General features: G+C 42.7%; 5 protein-coding genes and 1 long non-coding RNA gene across 8 annotated transcripts; 4 read left to right on the top strand and 2 right to left on the bottom strand.

Annotated features, from left to right (window-relative positions):
* Positions 1–1,179: 1,179 nt before the first annotated feature.
* tspo (translocator protein) lies at positions 1,180–3,296 on the top strand. Of its 2 annotated transcripts, none has more exons than XM_040203454.2 (5): positions 1,180–1,901; positions 2,026–2,072; positions 2,490–2,665; positions 2,787–2,925; positions 3,039–3,296. In XM_040203454.2, the coding sequence occupies exons 3-5, from the start codon at positions 2,493–2,495 to the stop codon at positions 3,210–3,212; spliced, it is 486 nt and encodes a 161-aa protein (XP_040059388.1). In that variant the 5' UTR covers positions 1,180–1,901; positions 2,026–2,072; positions 2,490–2,492; the 3' UTR covers positions 3,213–3,296. The 2 variants fall into 2 exon arrangements, with proteins under 2 accessions (XP_040059388.1, XP_040059389.1); XM_040203455.2 differs by having other exon boundaries at positions 1,464–1,901; positions 2,040–2,072.
* Positions 3,297–3,838: 542 nt separating this feature from the next.
* uqcc2 (ubiquinol-cytochrome c reductase complex assembly factor 2) lies at positions 3,839–5,480 on the bottom strand. Its single transcript, XM_040203456.2, has 4 exons — positions 5,269–5,480; positions 4,598–4,672; positions 4,106–4,172; positions 3,839–4,021 (listed from the first exon to the last, which is right to left on the bottom strand). The coding sequence occupies exons 1-4, from the start codon at positions 5,404–5,406 to the stop codon at positions 3,915–3,917; spliced, it is 387 nt and encodes a 128-aa protein (XP_040059390.1). The 5' UTR covers positions 5,407–5,480; the 3' UTR covers positions 3,839–3,914.
* Positions 5,481–5,525: 45 nt separating this feature from the next.
* tomm6 (translocase of outer mitochondrial membrane 6 homolog (yeast)) lies at positions 5,526–7,734 on the top strand. Its single transcript, XM_040203451.2, has 3 exons — positions 5,526–5,660; positions 6,330–6,464; positions 6,608–7,734. Exons 1-2 carry the CDS (start codon positions 5,563–5,565, stop codon positions 6,424–6,426), a joined length of 195 nt encoding a protein of 64 aa, XP_040059385.2. The 5' UTR covers positions 5,526–5,562; the 3' UTR covers positions 6,427–6,464; positions 6,608–7,734.
* On the top strand, positions 6,863–7,734 carry c17h1orf74 (chromosome 17 C1orf74 homolog). The gene has a single exon (XM_078091983.1). The coding sequence runs from the start codon at positions 6,863–6,865 to the stop codon at positions 7,652–7,654; it is 792 nt and encodes a 263-aa protein (XP_077948109.1). The 3' UTR covers positions 7,655–7,734.
* Positions 7,735–10,519, bottom strand: sirt4 (sirtuin 4). Of its 2 annotated transcripts, none has more exons than XM_040203458.2 (4): positions 10,358–10,519; positions 9,201–9,685; positions 8,810–9,104; positions 7,735–8,697 (listed from the first exon to the last, which is right to left on the bottom strand). In XM_040203458.2, the coding sequence occupies exons 2-4, from the start codon at positions 9,683–9,685 to the stop codon at positions 8,545–8,547; spliced, it is 933 nt and encodes a 310-aa protein (XP_040059392.1). In that variant the 5' UTR covers positions 10,358–10,519; the 3' UTR covers positions 7,735–8,544. The 2 variants fall into 2 exon arrangements, with proteins under 2 accessions (XP_040059392.1, XP_040059391.1); XM_040203457.2 differs by having other exon boundaries at positions 8,810–9,128; positions 10,358–10,486.
* A 7,295-nt stretch (positions 10,520–17,814) lies between these two features.
* Positions 17,815–21,201, top strand: LOC144388924 (uncharacterized). Its single transcript, XR_013453181.1, has 5 exons — positions 17,815–17,935; positions 19,144–19,175; positions 19,314–19,652; positions 20,906–20,937; positions 21,052–21,201. It is a non-coding gene; the product is annotated as an uncharacterized LOC144388924 (long non-coding RNA).
* The last annotated feature ends 418 nt before the right edge of the window (positions 21,202–21,619 follow it).

A 21,619-nucleotide genomic window follows, 5' to 3' on the forward strand; every position in this document is an offset into this window, starting at 1 on the left:
AGATGAGACGATTGTCGTATAACATGGAGCATCAGCCAGCAGGTGTTTGGAGTGAGTTAGTATAACAGCTGTTAACATTTTCTTAGGTTTAGCCCTAGTGGTACTTTAGATGAGTATTTCCATTGTCTGTTATACTTCCGCTCAACCATTCGTTTTGTGCCTTTAGTTACTTGTTACTTTTTAGATTCAGACTAATGAAACACAATTACTATCAACAAATCGTTGTGGCATATTCAATTTGATGAAGATAAGACTTAATTGAAATAAAAAAAAGGTCTACTTTGCATTATGTACATGAATATCAAGCTGAAACATTAAAGAGATGCACATATATGCATCAAATTCCTGTCAATACAATAAAAGACATTATTACGAGAAAAAGCCATTCCACATTGTGAGTGTACCTTTGGTAGTCTAATAGAAACATATTTCAATGCTATTTTGTAAATTCCCCTTCTTATATATTTCTAGTATTACTACTTTTAGGTAAAATGTCCATCAATGTCCAAAGGTAACTAAATTCACCTTGGAATACTTCTGAAGCCCCCCAACTAACACATTATACCTCGCCAAAATGTCAAAACAACAATTTAACGTGTTTAAATATGGTTGTGTGTTGGACAAGTTCCTGGGAAACCAGAGGGGAACGTAGCTTGAAGTTTTCATCTATGTCTACATTAACTTCCTCTTTTAATCATTCGCTACTTTACTACAAGGACAATTTTGACAACAACTATTTCCATTGAAAACTACCGTATAAGTCCACTTCTACTTCCCTGCAGTCCAGAGGAAATTCTTAACTTTTTTTAGGCCACCCACTACATTATACTTTAGTAGCTAGTTAGCCAAAATATGCCAAACATACAAGGAATTTGTCTTGGCGGTTGGTGTGCAACAGTAGACAATGTGATAATAGACAGCAGTGCACAAGTAATAAAATGAAGTAAAATGAAATGCTAATGCAATGGGTTAGTAGAATAAGGCTATGGGTTAGTATAAAACAAGGGAATAAAGTAAAAAAATGTAAATATTAAAAAAGTTTTAAAAAAATTAAGCATAAAGTGCACAAAGTGTATTCCACATTAACTAACGACAAAAACATAGTGCTTTTCTATTTGTTGGTAATAAAACAGAATAATATGCTATATCAATAACATAATAAGTCAAAATAGCCAATCTGCAGTCAGCATTTGTACATTTTGCAGGTAGTATGTCTACTAATTTATTTTTTCGGATGTTGACATGTCCTCAAAGGATTTCAGTATTGACCGCTTGTTAAATTATTCAATGGTGTAAGATTTTTTCCAAGACTCCATATGTATATAATATTGATATAAGATGTCATTTTAGCGTGTTTTGTCAAGTTTTACCATGCGGAACAGTATAAGTTAGCTTTGCCTACGACCTGAACCACGGAACACAAGCTAAATATAAGAGGTACGACAGGCAACTATCTTGACGTTCCTTTTCATCTTTGCTGCTGCCTCTTACAGTCACGCGTCCAGTTGTGCGTGTTTTGGAGTAAGCAACAAAGACGTATGTAAAAACACGCCGCCCAGGAAATAAGGCAGTTCTTTTCCGGACGTTTAGTAATGGACCGCGGTAAAGCAGAGTTATAAAACGTAGGTATTTGGCTAACTGCCAAAAAGCCTCCAACCGCCAGTTGTCCCTTAAGTTGGTCCTCGCGACCAATCAGTTTCGCACCCGAGCCATGACGTCACGACGCTTGTCTGCGTTGGTGCGCGTGTGCGTCTGTTGGGGAGTGTTGGACGCTGACCGTCGCGATAAGGCGGCCCTGCCCGCTCAGCAGACTAATATCTATCAGGAAACCATTGTCACTTGCACAACCTCATAACGTTACACGCCATCGCTGTGCGGGGGAGCTGACAACGGACTCAGGGGTACGTGACGTTTACACGTGTTGACTCATGAAGCGACACTTAGCGTGACTGTCATCGTAACAGTACATTTGAGCTGTTCCTGTAACTTTCATCTACCGGAACATTGACTTCACTGTTATCTTAGTTGGTGTCGTTCAGCGCTGTCTCCAAGCGAAGAAAATACGCATTCACGTAAGTTAAACTAACTACTGTGTTTTGCTGTGGTTATAAAACGAATAAGGTCATTTCTCAGTATATAGACCGACAAGCATGTGACTTTTTGAAGTTAAGGCAAAACAATCGTATCTTGGTATCTATTGTCTCAAGTTCATAGGTTCATGTCTTTATTATTTTATACCTTTGGTAGTGATCCTTTTCACACTATGTGTCTGTTATGTTTAAATGCTGATTTTTCGAAATTATTATTCAGTTGTATACATTTTACATATTCCATTTCAGCTATTTCTTTCTCCCGTTTAAACATGTGTGCATTAATTTCCTCAATGTCCTTTTTAAAAAAATAAATATTGGCAACATTTCCAACCCCATTACTAGTATTGAGTTCTGATACCCGGCCCACCGCTTTAATGTGTCGTGCTGTAATCGCAGAATATGTGGCTGCCCATGCTGGGGATGACGGCCCTTCCACACCTGGGAGGGCTCTACGGCGGTTACATCACACGCAAAGAGGTGAAGACCTGGTACACGACCCTGCAGAAACCATCGTGGCGTCCACCAAACGCAGCATTCCCTGTAGTGTGGACCTGTCTGTATACGGGAATGGGGTAAGCGTCACGGTGACTGGCTCATGCAGACACTCCGGTCGACAACTGCTGTATTGTTTTATTCAGTGATGCCACCTATTTATCTAAATTATATTGTATATGTATTTATTTTGTTATGCAGATATGGTTCCTACCTTGTGTGGAAAGAGCTGGGAGGTTTTACTGAGGACGCACTGGTTCCACTGGGACTTTATGGGATGCAGCTAGCTCTGAACTGGGCCTGGACTCCGATTTTCTTTCGCGCGCACAAGCTGAAATTGGTAAGTTCCACACATAAACTGTATTATTTCTTACCACATAACAATATGAGGGAGACCGTCTTAATATCCCACATCCATATGTCCATCTAAAGCCCTTTCGTTGTCCAATTCAGGCACTCATGGAAATTGTGCTCCTGACTGGGACTGTTGGAGCCACCATGGTGTCCTGGTATCCCATCAGCCGCACCGCCTCCCTGCTGATGGCACCTTACCTGGCCTGGCTGTGCCTCGCTACTTCTCTCAACTACTGCATATGGAGAGACAACAGGGAGGAGAAAAAGGAGTAGGAACCAGAGAGCAATTCCATTGTATGTCTAGCGAACATGTTTGTTTATAATAATCTGCAGCATATTAAAGAATGGAAAAACCTGCATCTGATCTGCCATTGTTTTGTAACTGAAATTGGAAGTGCTTTCATACATGTATTTGTTTTAATATGTATATCCAATTTATCACCATTGAATCCATTCTTTGTCAGAGCAGGTAACTAGCTCAATAGAAAAAGATAAGTCAACAGACATGAACTATGCCAGTTGTTTTTGCTTTTAGTGAACTCTGCAATGTGTGAAATCATCTTTATGAATTACATTCAATTCGTCAAAAAAAGCTAAAAACTAAAATATTTTCCTTGACTCACAACTAAGTTTCACCAAACCTCAGTAAAATGCGTCACACATTCTTACAGAATAAACAGAACGAATGAGCACAGAAACAAACCCTTCTTGGTGTAGATAGATTTCATCTTAAAATTAAAATCTATAAAGTCTTTTAGTCTCATTTAAATTTGGGTTGGGAATTCTTTTCAAATCACCATTCTTTATATTTTATTGTGCTTTGATCCCTTAAGACATGCAGCGGTAAAATAGTTTTAAAACACCAACGCAATATGTCATAACAATAAATTAACAGTCCGTAGAGTCAACAACTATAAACTTTATTTCCATGTGTGTAAAGAGAAATGAGAGAAATGAAAAGAGCGAGAGAGAAAGTTATTTTTCAGGAGCTTTTTCTGGAACATCTTCTGGTGATTTGGAGAACCTCTCCATTAACGTCTTCCACAAACCCTTTTTGTCCTCGTCCATCTGCTGCACATTTCCTGCACAATGAAACCAAGTTAACTGTAGTAGAAGTGAATATAATAAGTAATCACAAACATAATTGAGATAATGCGGGTTCATACCTGTTAGAAGCAATTTACACTCTTCCGCTGTGACTCCAGTAAAGCTTGTGTCTCTTACACGGGGGAACTGTTAGCAGGTAGAGAGACATGTTTGCATTAAATACAGTCAGTAATACATTTACACTCCTAACCGTTGAGTGAATACCTTGTTTTGAGGATTACTTGCTACGGATTCTCTTTCTGATGGTTAACAGTAAACTTAGGTGTTTTAACAACAAAGTATTTAGACTTTTTACAAACCGTAAAAGTATTTCATTGTTGTCATCGTGAATGCTAAACATTGTCACAGGGTTTGATTTACAATGTTGAACATGACAGAAGTTAAAATGTATCTTGCATTTAAGAATGATTTTTTTTTTTTAAAGTAAAATGGGCGACACCACATAATGTGATTATTTTTTTTAAACAAGAGAATTCATTAAATTAGCTCCAATGTTTAGATGTAGCAGATACAGAAGCACATGAGATAAGTAAACAATATTCTGTACTTACTCGTTGTCTGTAGAAATTACCATTAATACGAGCCAAACTTTCATACATGAGGTCACACTTCTCTGGATCGGAGATCTAATGGGAAACATATTATAACAATATGAAAGCGAGAATAGGCAGACTAATGAAAATATTGAGCACGGTGGTACCACCATCGTACCATTCGCTAAAAGAACAACATTACCTAAGTGCAAGAAGATTAAATGTGTTTGTTTTGTTAACTGTTTTATAATGTGAATGTACTGACGTTGAAGATACTTATTCTGGTTTGATGACAAAACATAAGCAGTATTGTTGTTGCTAATGATGAAAGAGTGAATGTGAGAAAATATAAATATAAACTAAATATACAAAACACTAAAAAAATGTACGTCTGGCTTAAACATCAGACAGCTGTATGATTTTGTTTAGTTTACTATAAAACTATACAGGGGTAGAACTTAGAACTCCAAAAAAACCTGTATGCTACTTTTACACAAACAATAGCAAAACACTGTCAACGTTATGAAAGCCTTTCTAAATTATTTGAAAAGGTAAAAACTGTCGACACTGTTGATCACAAAGAGGCTTCACAAGTAATTTATCAGTCAACACACAGGCAAGGTCGACGCAGTTAGCGCTTAACCACTCAACGTTAGCTCGCCGTGCTAACGTTGAGTAAGTAACGTTACCTGTGTGTTTTCACCCTCGCGGAAGGCTGAGGCGACCCTCTGGCGCAGAAATGTTCCCAAATCCCGTGCTTTCTTGGCCTCGTCTCGGGGCCATTCCTCGCACAGCTTCAGGAACCGACGGTACCTGGTGGCAGACATCTTTGGACTTATAATGATGGAAATTGAGTAGAGTTGAGTGGGCGTGAAGATTGAGCTTTATCGCTCTCCGTAGCGGTGTTACACCTTAACTCCTCCTCCTGTCCATTGCCCTCGTTGTGGCTTACTTGTTCTGTCGGTTGTGTGCACGATAGCAACATGAGTGGAGCAAACGTTAAAAAGGGTCCTTCCGCCACTGTGACGGAGTGGATCGGCACAGCTTGTCGATTTGTAACGGACAGAAACGACTTTAGAAGGTGAGTAAATGTGGATGAATGTATGTATGCGTGGTGTTTGAACGGTGTGGTTGTTCGCCGCGGGGGCTAACGTTAGCACACACACTAACGTCACAGGGATTTGTCCTTGCCTCGTCCATTTTCAGTTTTGTGAAAATGTGGCGTTAGAATAGTAAATAAGCAGGGCTCATATTAAAAATAACTCCCTTATTGCATATGTGAAGCCACCAGTGAATATATTGCATGTCGTTAATTAGCAAGTAAATGGTGTACGGAGTTGCTTAAATGTGTAAGGTCATTTCCGAAGACTATTGTAACGGTCACACGCCGGAGTTGATTGGTCACATATGCGACGTTTAAGGGATCCTTCTTTAAATGCTCACGTAGAGGCAACCCTAATACTTTTCTACGTTACATACTTTGTGAGGGGAGGGGGTCGCATCCCATTCCTCTCTTCCTTTGCAGTTACTGTCTAGGAGATGCGAATGTCTCATGTGGTTTTGTACAAATATTCACCGTCATCTGGTTTAATTATTCATTGATTTTAATTGTGCCACCAAAATCCAATACTGGTAAGGCGATTATGTGTTTAATCAAATTATCACACACATTACCAACTGTTATTGCTGTTTACTTCATGTTGCTATACACTATTTTCAGCTGACATGTATGTGTTTTGTTATTTTCCAGGAATCTAATGGTCAACCTGGGCTTGTTTGCAGCCGGTGTTTGGGTTGCACGAAATCTCTCCGATTTTGATCTGATGTCTCCTCAGCCAGTCACCTAACGGATTGAAAATGCATCGCTGCTAGACCCAGGATAATGGTGAGATCATCTCCTCCAGTAGGGTCAGAGGGCAGCGTGGTTCAGTTTACCGTTGATCAAGCAAATGCTTGTTATTGTAGCAACTGAATTATCTATAAAATAAGCGGTACATGTTTGTAATTGTATCTTTGTGTCCTCTTCAGGTGTCTTGGACCAACAAAAGAAGGGTTATGAATGAATTCTTTAAGTCGATTTACTTTCAAAAACAAAAGGTCTTGTTGAGCAGAATTCATCTCCTCTTTCTGTAGAAGATTTTTTTTGTTTTGTTATGTCATTGTTGTTGGCCTCAAAAGAAACAAATTAAATCAGTGTCTCCATTATTGTTTTGTTCCTCGTATTTATAAAAAAAATCTAAATTGTATGGTAGCGATTCTTTTTTTTTTTTTTTTTCTACAGCTATGTCTACTCAGGAGCTCTTTGTAGCTGCAGCTCGTAAATGTTTGTCTGCTGGTAGAAAATCTCTCTCCGTCTCCCAGAGTCTGGATTTGGCCGCCCAGGTCTCAGCTGTTGATTTGGGACTGAAACCGGCTTTATTGTACGATAGCAACGGAGCCGGAGCAGATGAGGTGCAGCAGTATTTGAGCTCTTTGCAGTCTTCCCAGCTCGTGTCTAAATCACTTCTCACGTTGGATTTGAATGGAAACAGTCTTATTGTTAATACGCTTGCAGTCCGATCGAATGCGGAACGCCAGTTTCATTTTAACGACGTGGCTGTTATTGATGTCTGCCACACGCTGGAGACACCCGCCATCGCTGACGCGCTGGGAGGAGAGACAAAGAACATGACAGAAGATTTACTGCTTCTCCTCAGCGGGTTTGAACAACTGACGGCGGCTGAGAAACCTCATTATGTCGGAGAGAAGTCCGATGGGTGGAACCTCTGCACCTTGTTTGGTGTTTTGTTGGGTTTTCCTGTCACTTACTGGTTTGATCAGACAAAGAGCTTTGAAAACTGTCTGTCAATGACTCCCCTGGTAGTAACTACAGCTTCAGCAACATGGCAGTCAGACTCCGGGGGTCACCAATGTTGTCTGTACTCCTTCAGCTTCCCGGCTGTTCTGTTTAAAGCGCTGCAGTCCAATCTGAAACACTGGCGGCTTTGTTTACAAGAAAGATTTAATCAGCAAAATGTCCTAAAGGATCTTAAATTTAGTCAATCAACAGTAACTCTGCCCTCAGTCTGTTTGTGATGCTGACATTACATTTGTTTTTAAAATAAACTGTTGAATGTTTTACACTTTCACCATTAAAGAGCTATTATTTGAATGAATGCTGTGATTCTTTGACTTTATTCATAAAACAGACATTTGTGTTTGTCGTAGAATTGATAATACATATTTGCATTAGTTTCAGGTAAAACATGATGTACTGCCTGACAGGGAGTGGGTTGTATTTTAAAGTGTTATACTGACTGTTAGCATTTAAAATGTTCACATATCAGCACAGTTATAGAAAACAAAACTAAATCCCAGGATAGCACAAATCAAATCACACCCTTTAAAACCAGTTGATTACAGTGTATTTAAAATTATGTTCACTCACATTTGTGTCAAACCGTAAAATGACCCTCCCTGTCTTACCGGCAAAAAGATGTTTAGCCTTGTGCAATAACTGTTGCACTTAGACAACCTTCTTGTAGTTTTGTTTTACAAACACTGCATAAGCGACATTTACAGTACATTGTTGCCTATAGGTCCTTTAAATAAAAGACTCATTTCTACACAATAGCCCGAGAAGACAAACCACTTGGCTTCGTCCTGCCAAGTGTCATTTTCGCAGCCATAAGCTTTTAACTCTGGGCCTTCACACAGTGGACCATACATGCTGCACGATGTACTGCACATGTTCTATAATGCCAAAACCCAAAGCACCGGGGCTCAATGCAGCACAGCGTTAGTCATTGAGCAGATGTGTGGCTGTGTGTTGGACCAGATGATCAATTTTTTTCGTCAGAGAAGTTTAAATACTCCTGGCTACTTCTATGTTGCTTAAAAAAAACTGCCCGGTCCAGACATTCATCCGGAAGTTCATTAGGTTGATTCACCAGTTTGAACCTGAGGTAATTTTGCCTCCATGTCGGTCAGAGAGGTCGCATGACTGACAGCACTTCAGCACAGCGTCCGATCACTTTCAGCTCAGCCAGGTGGTCGGCCCTCGTGGACCCAATGTTCACAATGGCGACTGGCATTTTCCGATCACCAGCTGCTAGTAAGAACCTGTATCCCGAATACACCTTGTGAATAACAGAAGGGAGAAAAGCACAGGTGAAAGGTCGGAAGATGCATGTTGTGAATTATGTAGAGTTTTTCTTGACTAAAGTGATGCATGCATTTTGTTTAACTTACCTGTAACGATGACCCCACCACCAGCACCGCATCGGACTCCCCCAGTCGGTCGTGCACAAACTGAACCGTCCCTTTGTTCACGGTGTCTCCAAAAAACGTGACCTCAGGCTTCAGTACCCCTCCACAGTTCTCGCACGAGGGAACTCTGAAATTGAGGACCAGCTCGTCCTCTATGAAGACATCCCCATCAGGCGCCACCTCACCTGTCTGTGCTCTCCAGTCCGGGTTTAGTGCGACAAATCGCGTCTGCAGCTCCGTCCTTGGCGAGATGTCCCCACAGCCGAGACACAGCACCCTGAGGACACATATATCAACACACCTTTCATGACTTAAAGGGTCAGTTCACCCGAACAGTTAATTTTTTGGATTAATGTATCAGGTGTTTTCTCACCTGTGGGCGCAGCCGTGGAGCTCAGTCAGCCTTTCGTGTCCCGTCTTTGAATGCAGAGCATCCACATTCTGTGTCACCAGCCAGTGCAGCTTGCCTCTCTGCTCCCACTTCCGCAGGGCCTCGTGCGCGGAGTTCGGCTGACGGGAGGAGAACTGCGGCCACCCGACGAAGTTCCGGGCCCAGTAGCGCTGACGGGACTTTGCGCTGCGCACAAACTCTGCGTGCTGCATGGGTCGCCTGTCCGTGCGGGCGTATAGCCCGACACCCTCCGAACGATAGTCGGGGATCCCGGACTCGGTGGAGAGTCCAGCTCCGCTGATGACGAACAGGCGACTCGCTCGGGACACAAAGTCCTGCAGCCGCTCCACGGAGCGTCTGTCCGTGGTGCTGCATGCCGGGACGAAGCTCACCGCGCCCGCGGAGCCCGAGGATGCCCTCCGTACAGCGGCTGGAGGCGGTGTGAGGAGCCGCCGTGGTAATCTCATCTATGGCAAGACAAATTGATGAACATAAATAAAACTGCATATTTGTGTTCTATGGTACAGGTGGCTGGATAGCTGCAATAATTGTAACTTAGCTAAATGTTCCACTGTTCAAGTCAAGGTCAACTCCGATGAGTTCATTATACAAATTGTACTGCACAGTTGAACTGTACACAAAAAGGGTGAGAAAGGAGAATCCTTTCACACGGAGACTAGTACTCAACAACAGGAGCACAGGGCGGACTATTTGTTCTATCTACACATTCCGTAGTCAATGTGTTGGGTGTGTCTTTATCGGGAACCGAACCAGCGTCTACGGACCCGCGTCTAAAGTGCGCGTGCGTGGTAAGGCTGGGTAGCCAAATCGTTCTGTAGTCCCAGACACCGTTTTATAACTTTAAAATTTCAAGTTATAGGGTCTGAAAGAGGCTGAAGCGGCCCGGTGGAATGATCACCAACACCCCGGTGTAAATGAAGATGTATTAAGAATTATCAAGACATAGTCTTGATAGCCGCCAACGCTTAAGCGGTCATAGCAAACTCACTGCATTGTTGTTGGTGACAACCTTCACTCTGTATAATTTAAAGAGAGTGCTAAGAAGCCGCGCGACTCACAGCCAAGAACAACTCGAATTACCACACAAGTCAGTTGGCGTTAGTTTACTTTAACCTTACCTTCTCCGTGTCTGTGGTTTAACGTGTTTAACTGTCACGTTAAAAGTGTGTGCAGCTTCAACGCGTTGGTTGAATAACGTGACAAACACCGACAGGCTAATACAAGATGGGAACTTTGGTCACAGTGGCAGAAACCGGAAATACAACGTTTTATGTAACACCAAACACAGGCCAGTGTGGGAGTTGGAGTTGATGATTTTAAGCTCCTCCAGGTTTCCAGAGCTTCCAGTTTAATTTATTTTCTTTCTCAAGAAATTAATAAATTATATATATATATATATATATATATATATATATTTATATATATATATATTTTTATATATATATACATATATATATATATATATATTGTAACGGATCCCGCATATAAAGAGACATGGCACTTACTGCTGGTGAAATTACTCCTTTATTTTCTTCCTTTCCATGCAATACCATCCTTGAACGTCAGCGTAAAAACACCACCGTAAGAGCTTTTTGCCATTATTGTTACGGGTCCATTAAACGAATAGTTTTAAATAAAATTCACATTTGTCAGTAACAAGTTCCGTTAAGCTCACATTCAAAACGCAGAAACATCCTCTTTTTACCCTTTCAAAATAAAGGTACAATTCCCTTTTACCAGAAGATCTGCAGAGTTACTTACACTCCCACCAAATTAGTGTTTTTACAAAATAGAAACCTTAAAACACTCAATTTCAAATTACAGAATAACCTTTCAAAGGTATGGGCTAAAACTACACAGAAAACAATATAGCATTTCTTAACTGCAATAGTGCTTAAACAGCCTCTAACAATAGAACTAATTTCTGGACAGGGCGCTCCAAAACAGGCCTGTTGGTGCGCTCTCCTTTGTGATTCAGCTCCTTCTCTCCAAACAAGATTTTGGCCCGTCTCACAAGTCCATCTTTGCCTTTAATGACGTCTGAGACTGTCCCGAGTTTCCATTTGCTTCGTGGTAAAGTGTCCTCAGCATCCAGTACAATGTCACCAACCTGCAGGTTCCTTTTAGTGCTATGCCAGCATTGTCTTGTTGTGATATTGTGTAGATATTCCCTTTTCCATCTACTCCAAAACTGCTCTGTCAGGTACTGCACCTGACGCCATCTCTTTCGTCCATAGAGATCCTCTCTTTCAAACTTGCCAGGTGGAGGCAAGGCTGTGGTGGATTTCATCGTGATCAAGTGGTTAGGAGTGAGTGGCTCCAAACTGTTGTGGCTGTCCAAGGTATCAGCTGTGAGCGGACGACTGTTCACTATAGCCATGGTTTCATAAAAGAAGGTGCGCAATGATGCATCATTTAGCCTACCAGAGGCAAGTAACAGAGTGGCATTAAGAACACTTCTGACAGTTCTGATTTGCCTTTCCCACACACCACCTGCATGGCTGGCATGAGGTGCATTCATTACAAAGTCACACTGCTTTTCTGTGAGGAATACGTTCAATCTATTCGTGTCCAACTCCTTTAATGTAGCACTCAGCTCATTTTTTGCACCCATGAAGTTGGTGCCTTGATCACATTGAATTTGTCGTACAGCACCTCTTAAAGCAATAAAGCATCTCAATCCATTAATGAATGTGTCTGTGGACAAGTCCTCCAACATTTCAATATGAATGGCTCTAGAGCAGAAGCAGGTAAGGAGCAATCCATACCTTTTTTCTTGTTTTCTCCCTTGTTTTGTCCAAAAGGGGCCGAAACAGTCCATCCCACAATAAGTGAAGGGTGGGGTGGGTTCTGTTCTTTCAACAGGCAGGTCACTCATCCTTTGGCTTTCAGCTGGTCTTCTCAACCTTCGACATGTCACACAGTGGCGGATGTGTGTTGCGACTGCTCTGCTGAGTCCACAGATCCAATAGCCATTGGACCTAATTTCATTCATGGTGAAGCCTTTGCCCTGATGTTTTACTGTTTCATGATGGTGGGCGATGATCAGATTAGTCATGTGATGTCCTGGAGGAATGACTGTTGGATGTTTAAAAGAGTTAGGAAAAGGTGAGCGACTGAGCCTACCTCCCACCTTGAGCACACCCTCTGCATCCAGGAAAGCATCGAGGTGATACAGCTTGCTGTGTCTTGGAAGCTGATGTCTCTTTTTTAATAGTTTAATCTCTTCTCCGTACGCTTGGCTTTGTATGTCCTTGATGATAAGTCGTTCTGCACTTTGTCTTTCGCTGACTGTTGAAAGGTCACACGATTTGACCTTTCTAGCACGCCGCAAGAGACGCGCCACTGCCCCGACGGCCCGAGACCAGCATGAAAACTTCTTTAATCTTCCTACAAGATCAACTTGCTCTGAGGTCTTTGTCTGGAATGTCTGAGCCCTTTTAACTTCTGGGTCACCAACAGGTAGCTCCAAAAGCACCTCTGTTGGCACTTCTATTTCTCCTTTCCACAGAAAGCTAGGGCCGGTGAACCAATCAGAAGAGAGCAACTCATCTACTGTTTTCCCTCTTGATGCATAGTCTGCTGGGTTTTCATCAGTTGGTACATAGAACCATTGCTTCGGGTCTGAGCCACGACGGATTTTCTGCACTCGATTTGCTACAAAGGTGTGGAAACGGCGAGCATCATTATTAATGTAGCCTAATACAACCTTTGAGTCTGTCCAAAAGAACTCTTCTACATTACAGTAGCCTAATTCTTCTTTGAGCATATTGCTCACTGTGACTGAGACAACTGCTGCGGCAAGTTCTAACCTTGGAATAGTTGTGACCTTTAGCGGCGAGACTCGCGCTTTTCCCATTAGAAGAACACAGTGAATGTCTCCTCTTTCATTCTTCAGTCTCAGGTATGTGCATTGGCCGTAGCCCGTGGTGCTGGCATCTGAAAAGTGATGTAATTCAGTTTTCATCACCTTTCCAAAGCCAGGAGGCTGATAGCAGCGAGCTACCTGTATTCCTTCCATCTTAACAAGATCATCTTCCCATTTCTCCCACCGTGGCTTCAACCGCTCTGGAATTGGATCATCCCATCCTGTTCCTTGATGACACATTTCTTGGAGAATTTTCTTTCCCTTGAGGAGGAAGGGAGCTACGAAGCCCAGCGGGTCGTATATGGAGGCGACAGATGACAGGATGCCGCGACGTGTTGCGGGCTGGTTCTTTGGAGAGACTTTGAAAGTGAAACAATCGCTCTCGATGTTCCAATATATCCCCAATGCTCTCTCTAAAGCTGGATCATTGAATCTGAGATCTTTTGTTTTGATGTCCATGGCGTGTTCTGTTGCGGGGATGCTTTGCAAAACGGCAATGTTGTTGGACACAAATTTGTGAAGGCGTAAACCTCTATTTGCACACATTTCGCGTGCCTCCTTTGCTATTTGAATGGCTTTTTCAGCAGACTCTACACTAATGATGCCGTCGTCCACATAAAAGTCTCTGGCAATGAACTGTGACCCTAATGGGTGTGTGTGACTGTGTTCTTTGGCGAGCTGCTTCAATCCATAATTTGCACACCCCGGTGAAGATACAGCTCCAAAAAGATGGACCTTCATCCTGAATTCCTGGGGAGGTGTGCTTAGGTCTCTGTTTTTCCACCATAAGAAGCGTAGATAATCACGGTCGTTTTCTGAGACATGGAACTGATGAAACATCTTTTCTATGTCACACATCAGAGCAATGCGATGCTGTCGGAAGCGAATGAGAACACCTGTCAGACTGTTTATCATATCTGGGCCAGGGAGAAGATGTTCATTGAGGCTACTTCCCTTGTACTTTGCAGAACAGTCAAAAACCACTCTCAGCTTTTCAGGTTTTTTGGGGTGATAAACACCATGGTGAGGTATGTACCATTTTTCTCCATAAGTGCCCACATCGCATACCTCCTCGACATCACCTCTCTCAATGATGTCCTTCATGTAGTTCATGTAGTCATTCTTGTAGCTTTCATTTAAAATGAACTTCCTTTTCAGGTGGCTTAATCTTACAGCAGCAAGTTGCTTGTTATCAGGAAGGAAGGGCCTCTCTCTGAAAGGGAGGGGCATTTCGTAATGTCCCTGCTTGTTTGTTTTTATGCTTTCCTTTAATTTGTCAAGAAAAATCAAATCTTCTTGACTGACTGTTTTGTCATCTCCTTGAGTGTCTCTGAAATCAGTCTCGAGCATTCTTATTGCATCCAATGGAGTCACTGCGGGCAGCTCCTTCACAGTTACTCTGTGACAGTGACCGTTTGACAATTGTGCATCAGAGTGAGTTGCTGAACAGCCGACAATACTCCACCCTAAGTCTGTGAGAATAGCAAAGGGTTCGTTATCCTTTCCTGTTATGACACGCCTGGGTATGAGAGCTCCTGGACAATTGTATCCTATGAGTAACCCCACTTCACAGTTAAGAAGAGGCGGCATTTGATCTGCAATTGCTTGGAGATGCTGCCATCCTTTTGCCGTTTCGTGCGTTGGTATGTGTTGTCTGTTTACAGGAATGCAGTCCTTGGTGTATGCAGGAGGCAGTTTGATGTGCACAGTAGAATTGAAACCTCTCACACGCAGACCAGATGTCCGTTCACTTTTAAAGACCATATTTTCACCCATCATCGTAGTGAGTTTCAGTTTAACAGGGAAAGTAGTCAGCTGAAGTTCATTACTTACATCATTTTCAATGAATGTTGTGTCACTTTGTGTATCCAGCAGGGCATACACAAGTTTTTCTCTGGATGGATTATTGTCGCTTGACACCCACACTGGCACTATCATTGAGGTGTTTTCTGACTGACCTTGACTGGTGACATTGAGAGAAACGGCAGACGTTGGTTCCGTTTCCCTGTGTTGCGCTGACATTTCCCTATTTGTCCATTCTTTGATTTCAACTTTTCCGTAGCCATCATCGTGGAGACATGTAGGATGCCGTCCTCTGCATGAGTCACATGTGTGCCGATGTCGGCATTCCTTCGCGCTGTGACCGTGTTTTAGACATCCATAACACAGTCTGTTATCTTTGACATATGCCCTTCTGTATTCCAGTTTTCTTTGCATGAAGTCTGGACATTTGCAAAGCTGATGACTGATATCCTTACAAAGCATACAAGGGGCCTTGACCTTTTCCTTTGTTGTGGTCTGCTTACTGTTTTCAACCACAATTTGTGTGTTAAAGGTGCTGGCTTTGTTTCTTTTGCTTACCCTTGTGCTCCACTTTTCTTGACCAGAACCATCAGGTGGATGGAGAGCGAGGAAAGAGGTGACTGGATTGCAGGCGGTTTCGGCCTCCACAGACATAAACTTGGCAAAGTCCTTGAAGCTAGGGAAATCCTTTCCCTCCGTGAGACGCAATGTTACTTGCCGGTTCCATCGTGAGGCTAGCCACTCTGGCAGTTTCCGCACCAACTTCTGATTTTCCTCACAATCGTTTAGGATGTTTAAACCTTTTACATGGGGCATGGCCTGCAGACAGGCATTTAAGAAATCTGAGAAGTCTCTCAATCCTTCAGCATCCTTTGACTGTATTTTTGACCAGTTGGATAACTTTTCTCTAAAAGCCTTTTGAATGATAAATGGCTGGCCGTACCTCTGATTGAGCTTTTTCCAAGCGTCGCTGTAAGCTTCACTGTCACTACGATAGAATGTCCCTTCTAGGCATTTGTGAGCTGAGCCACCTACATATCTCCTTAGGTAGTGCAGCTTGTCGGTAGTGGGAATGTTCATTCTATCTATAAGTGAAATAAAAGAAGCCTTCCACTCAACAAAGTCAATGGGATTGCCATTAAACACTGGGGGCTCTGGCATTGGAAGTCTGTTAATAGCGATGCTGTCCTGAACAGCTTGTGCTAGGCCGGATACATCAATGGGAGCAGATGGAGTGACAATTGTAGGAGGAGGACAATTTATTGCGACAGGCAGAATGTTCCGAATAGGGTTCTGAAATGACTGAAAGGACTGAGCATCAGATTCCTCTTTCACTTCTCTGTCATATACTTCAAGTCTGGCTTGGGCAGCCTTTAAGTCTTTTTCAGCTTGTAACCGTTCTAATTCTGCTTTGTGTTTTTCTAATTCCCTCCTGTGCTCTTCCTCTAAAACTCGGATCTTTTCCCGTTGACTCTCTTCCTCCGTTAGCATTTTATATTCAGCCTCCTTAGCAGCTAATTCCGCCGCTGCTTCTGCTCGCTTGGCTGCTACACTTGAACGTGTGGAGCGATGACTGCCAGTCAGCGCTGAGGCAGAGGAGCCGTAAATGGACCGGGCATAGTCAGGCTCGAGTAGCTCGTGCAAGCGCTGTCCTTCATATTCTGCATCATATTCTCCATTTACGCCAGTTAGCCTCTCGTTCAGGATTTTAATAATGTCACCTGTTACTGCAGCACAAGCATCAACTTTGCGCCTTAGCTCAGTGTCGGGCGGGCCGCACCCTCTCAATTCTTCATACACTTTCATGATTTCGATTTTCCTTATTTCCAGATTGTCTGCGAGACATGCCAATCGACTTTCTGTTAGTTCAGATTTTAGTTCTTGCCGTGTTTGTCGAGCTTGGGCTTTCCACTGTTCATAAAGGCTATCAAGTCTTTTAGCACGTTTGCTCTGCTCTTGTTTACGATAAGCTAGCATCTTTTCCGTGGGAGCTCGCGCGCGTTCCGAACGTCTAACGTTAGCTAAATCTGTAGCATTTTCATCGTCATCGTTCAACAGTTCAGCAAGCATTTCCTTTTTGTTAAGCAAAGACTCTTTTAGTTCTTGTCTAACAGCACCTTGTTCGGTTTCCTTTTCTATCATTTCCTTGTATTCCTGAATTACCTTTTGAAGGATTTCGATCTGTTGCTCTTTATCCTTGCTGCGCCGAGTAGTCTCGTTTCCCTCCATTTTGCTAGCCTTACTCCTCTTCTTGCTCTTTCCTACCACGTCGCCGTCTTCTTTTCACCGCTGCCCTTCTCCATTCTTCCGTACGAGCGTTCTTTTATATCCGTGAAAAATGTCCTTAAAGTCCGTTATAGTCCGTTGATGCAGCAGGTTAGCTGGCGAGGTAAAGCTCTTACTGTAACGGATCCCGCATATAAAGAGACATGGCACTTACTGCTGGTGAAATTACTCCTTTATTTTCTTCCTTTCCATGCAATACCATCCTTGAACGTCAGCGTAAAAACACCACCGTAAGAGCTTTTTGCCATTATTGTTACGGGTCCATTAAACGAATAGTTTTAAATAAAATTCACATTTGTCAGTAACAAGTTCCGTTAAGCTCACATTCAAAACGCAGAAACATCCTCTTTTTACCCTTTCAAAATAAAGGTACAATTCCCTTTTACCAGAAGATCTGCAGAGTTACTTACATATATATATATATATGTACACAGTAAATTTGCCAGTGTCAAAAAGGCAGTGTCAAACTATTTTAATTCTTCCGGAGTTCTTCCAACAATGGACAGAGTAAAATTGAACCAGAAAACTTCCAGTGTTGGTGAAAATAATCGGAGTTAACAGAGGTTTTACTCTGTCAGTGTTATTGACTCTCTCAGGCCCTGATTCAACACTGATTAGAGCAAGATACCTTCCAGAGTATCACAAAAAATACTCTGGAGAGCCCCGCCCACCAACTTTCCCGGTCAAACTGAGAATGTGGATTCTGGCATCGCCATCTTCCTCGCATCGAAATACTGTGGTAAGTCTTTCTACTATAAACTATTCCCGTTGTTTTTCTTCATTCCAGTAGAATCTGTATAAGAATAAAGGGACGTATTCATTCACCACACTAGTCAATGTTGGGTACGTGTCTTCAAATACCGAATTTCAAATGGCTAACGTGATATCGGGTCGGCGGTTAGCTTAAATGTAGCAGCCACATGTCTGACCACCAACACCAAACTGAACAAAAACGACACGAGGTAACGTTAATGTCAGCGAGGACGAGCTGTCGTGGTGTGTTATGTGTCATGCTTGCACATTTATTTCAGTAAAATGACGACAAAAATTTGTTGAAGCAGTCCTATTTATTATTTCTATTTGAGCCGGAGCAAATCGCTTTAGCGTCACAATTTTGGTCGAGCATAGCGGGACATGTCGCGGACGTGCGGACGGGCTCATAGGACCCGCTAGTTCACCGGCAGACGGCGGAATGCACCGAGTCGACCCAGTTAACGTGAACCGAGCCGCGGCTCCGAGAGGCTCGGTTCCCGTTAGCTGCTGCTGTAGCCATAGACATATAAAGAGTAGACGCTGCATTGGCTGCTGAGGCGCAAACAAATAGTTTTTATTATATTATATACCAGAATATTATTACTGTTACGCCTACTATGAATATTAAAATACGCCGAATCATGTTTTCGGTGTCATGCCTACAAAATCCCGTGAACATCCGCTTTTGTATTCAGCGAGTGATGCGCTGACACTTCGTTGCGCCAGCTGGCACTGAGTGGAGCGGGTGACCGGTCCAAGCTGGCGGCCCCGCGGCTCGTCAGCACCACTAGGCAGCAGCGGTCGATGTCTATTCTTTATGTCTATGGCTGTAGCTGCTGTAAGCTTAATTTATGCTTCCACGTTACGGCGGCGGCGGGTGTGGCTGTGTGTTTCTGCGGGTGCCGAATCCTTAGTGAGCCGAAGCTCATATTGAAGCGCAGGCTACGGAGAAGACGTGAATTTACAACACTGGTTCACCCACTGAGGGACCTGGACGAGCAAATGCACTTTCGATACTTTCAAATGTCAGCAACTGCCGCAAATTACGTTCTGAGCGGACCAATCACAGCACTTGCGGCCCACGTCAACTCGACTCGCAGTTAGATTTTTTCGGAGGTGCACGTCAGGCTACGGCGGAGGGGTCTACGTAGTTACGTAGTTACTTAATATGTATATTTTCCTTTTTTCTTTCAGATTGTTCTTTAATGTACTGTGGTGCTCTGGTGGTAAGTAATAAGTTTATGTACTTGACCGAAAATGTAGTTGTGTTTGTTATTTTTAAAGCTGAAATAGGGTATTTTCAGGTTGTCAGCTTGTATGGGGTTGTAGACCATAATGTTGATTTCAGTTTGCTGTCTTTGCAGATACCATCATGTTGATCAAAACATTCCTGCACAGTAAATTTGCCAGTGTCAAAAAGGCAGTGTCAAACTATTTTAATTCTTCCGGAGTTCTTCCAACAATGGACAGAGTAAAATTGAACCAGAAAACTTCCAGTGTTGGTGAAAATAATCGGAGTTAACAGAGGTTTTACTCTGTCAGTGTTATTGACTCTCTCAGGCCCTGATTCAACACTGATTAGAGCAAGATACCTTCCAGAGTATCACAAAAAATACTCTGGAAAGCCCCGCCCACCAACTTTCCCGGTCAAACTGAGAATGTGGATTCTGGCATCGCCATCTTCCTCGCATCGAAATACTGTGGTAAGTCTTTCTACTATAAACTATTCCCGTTGTTTTTCTTCATTCCAGTAGAATCTGTATAAGAATAAAGGGACGTATTCATTCACCACACTAGTCAATGTTGGGTACGTGTCTTCAAATACCGAATTTCAAATGGCTAACGTGATATCGGGTCGGCGGTTAGCTTAAATGTAGCAGCCACATGTCTGAACTCGCAACACCAAACTGAACAAAAACGACACGAGGTAACGTTAATGTCAGCGAGGACGAGCTGTCCTGGTGTGTTATGTGTCATGCTTGCACATTTATTTCAGTAAAATGACGACAAAAATTCGTTGAAGCAGTCATATTTATTATTTCTATTTGAGCCGGAGCAAATCGCTTTAGCGTCACGTCACAATTTGGTCGAGCATAGCGGGACATGTCGCGGACATGCGGACGTGCTCATAGGACCCGCTAGTTCACCGGCAGACGGCGGAAGTCGACCCAGTTAACGTGAACGGAGCCGCGGCTCCGAGAGGCTCGGTTCCCGTTAGCTGCTGCTGTAGCCATAGACATAAAAAGAGTAGACGCTGCATTGGCTGCTGAGGCGCAAACAAATATTTTTTATTATATTATATACCAGAATATTATTACTGTTACGCCTACTATGAATATTAAAATACGCCGAATCATGTTTTCGGTGTCATGCCTACAAAATCCTGTGAACATCCGCTTTTGTATTCAGCGAGTGATGCGCTGACACTTCGTTGCGCCAGCTGGCACTGAGAGGAGCGGGTGACCGGTCCAAGTCGGCGGCCCCGCGGCCCGTCAGCACCACTAGGCAGCAGCGGTCGATGTCTATTCTTTATGTCTATGGCTGTAGCTGCTGCTTAATTTATGCTTCCACGTTACGGCGGCGGCGTAACCCCGTCATTGAGCAAGTTCTCCGTTGCTCTGCAGTTCCCCCCCATGCCGCTAGGCGGGTGTGGCTGTGTGTTTCTGCGGGTGCCGAATCCTTGGTGAGCCGAATCTCATATTGAAGCGCAGGCTATGGAGAAGACGTGAATGTACAACACTGGTTCACCCACTGAGGGACCTGGATGAGCAAGTGCACTTTCGATACTTTCAAATGTCAGCAACTGCCGCAAATTAGGTTCTGAGCGGACCAATCACAGCACTTGCGGTCCACGTCAACTCGACTCGCAGTTAGATTTTTTCGGAGGTGCACGTCAGGCTACGGCGGAGGGGTCTACGTAGTTACTTAATATGTATATTTTCCTTTTTTCTTTCAGATTGTTCTTTAATGTACTGTGGTGCTCTGGTGGTAAGTAATAAGTTGATGTACTTGATTTTTAAAGCTGAAATAGGGTATTTTCAGGTTGTCAGCTTGTATGGGGTTGTAGATCATAATGTTGATTTCAGTTTGCTGTCTTTGCAGATACCATCATGTTGATCAAAACATTCCTGTCATCCAGCACCAACCAAGATCTTTGCCACTGTGATAAGATGTGAGCTTTACATGTTTTAGGTTTACTTTTGATGCCAATATTTCATGTTTACTTGGAATAAATATGTATTACAGTATGGATACAATTGTCTGTGTGTTTTTCCCCCTGCGTAGATATGCAACACTGGTAGGAGTTGGTTAAAAATCAACACTCTTTGGAGTGATTTCATAATCAACATAGTGTAAAGTAGGTTTAACACTGGAAAGGTTATTTCTTTTATAACTCTTTAGTGTTACATGTGAATAACACTATGGGTGTTACTTCTTACATAGTGTAAAACTTGATTGACACTTCTTAGAGTTAATATTATTACACTACACTGCACCTAGTGTAAAATTTTAACTCTTACCAGAGTAAAATTGACTCTGGAAATTTAACTCTGTGTTCAGTGTACATTTAACACTCTGTAGATAGGGACCATATGTTCACTGAGGTAGTGTTAAAATTGACTCTTTAAGTGTTGTATTAACACTGGCGATTTTACTGTGTGTCATCCAG

Source organism: Gasterosteus aculeatus, chromosome 17, assembly GCF_964276395.1.
Source record: "Gasterosteus aculeatus chromosome 17, fGasAcu3.hap1.1, whole genome shotgun sequence".
NCBI classification, from domain to species: Eukaryota; Metazoa; Chordata; class Actinopteri; order Perciformes; family Gasterosteidae; genus Gasterosteus; species Gasterosteus aculeatus.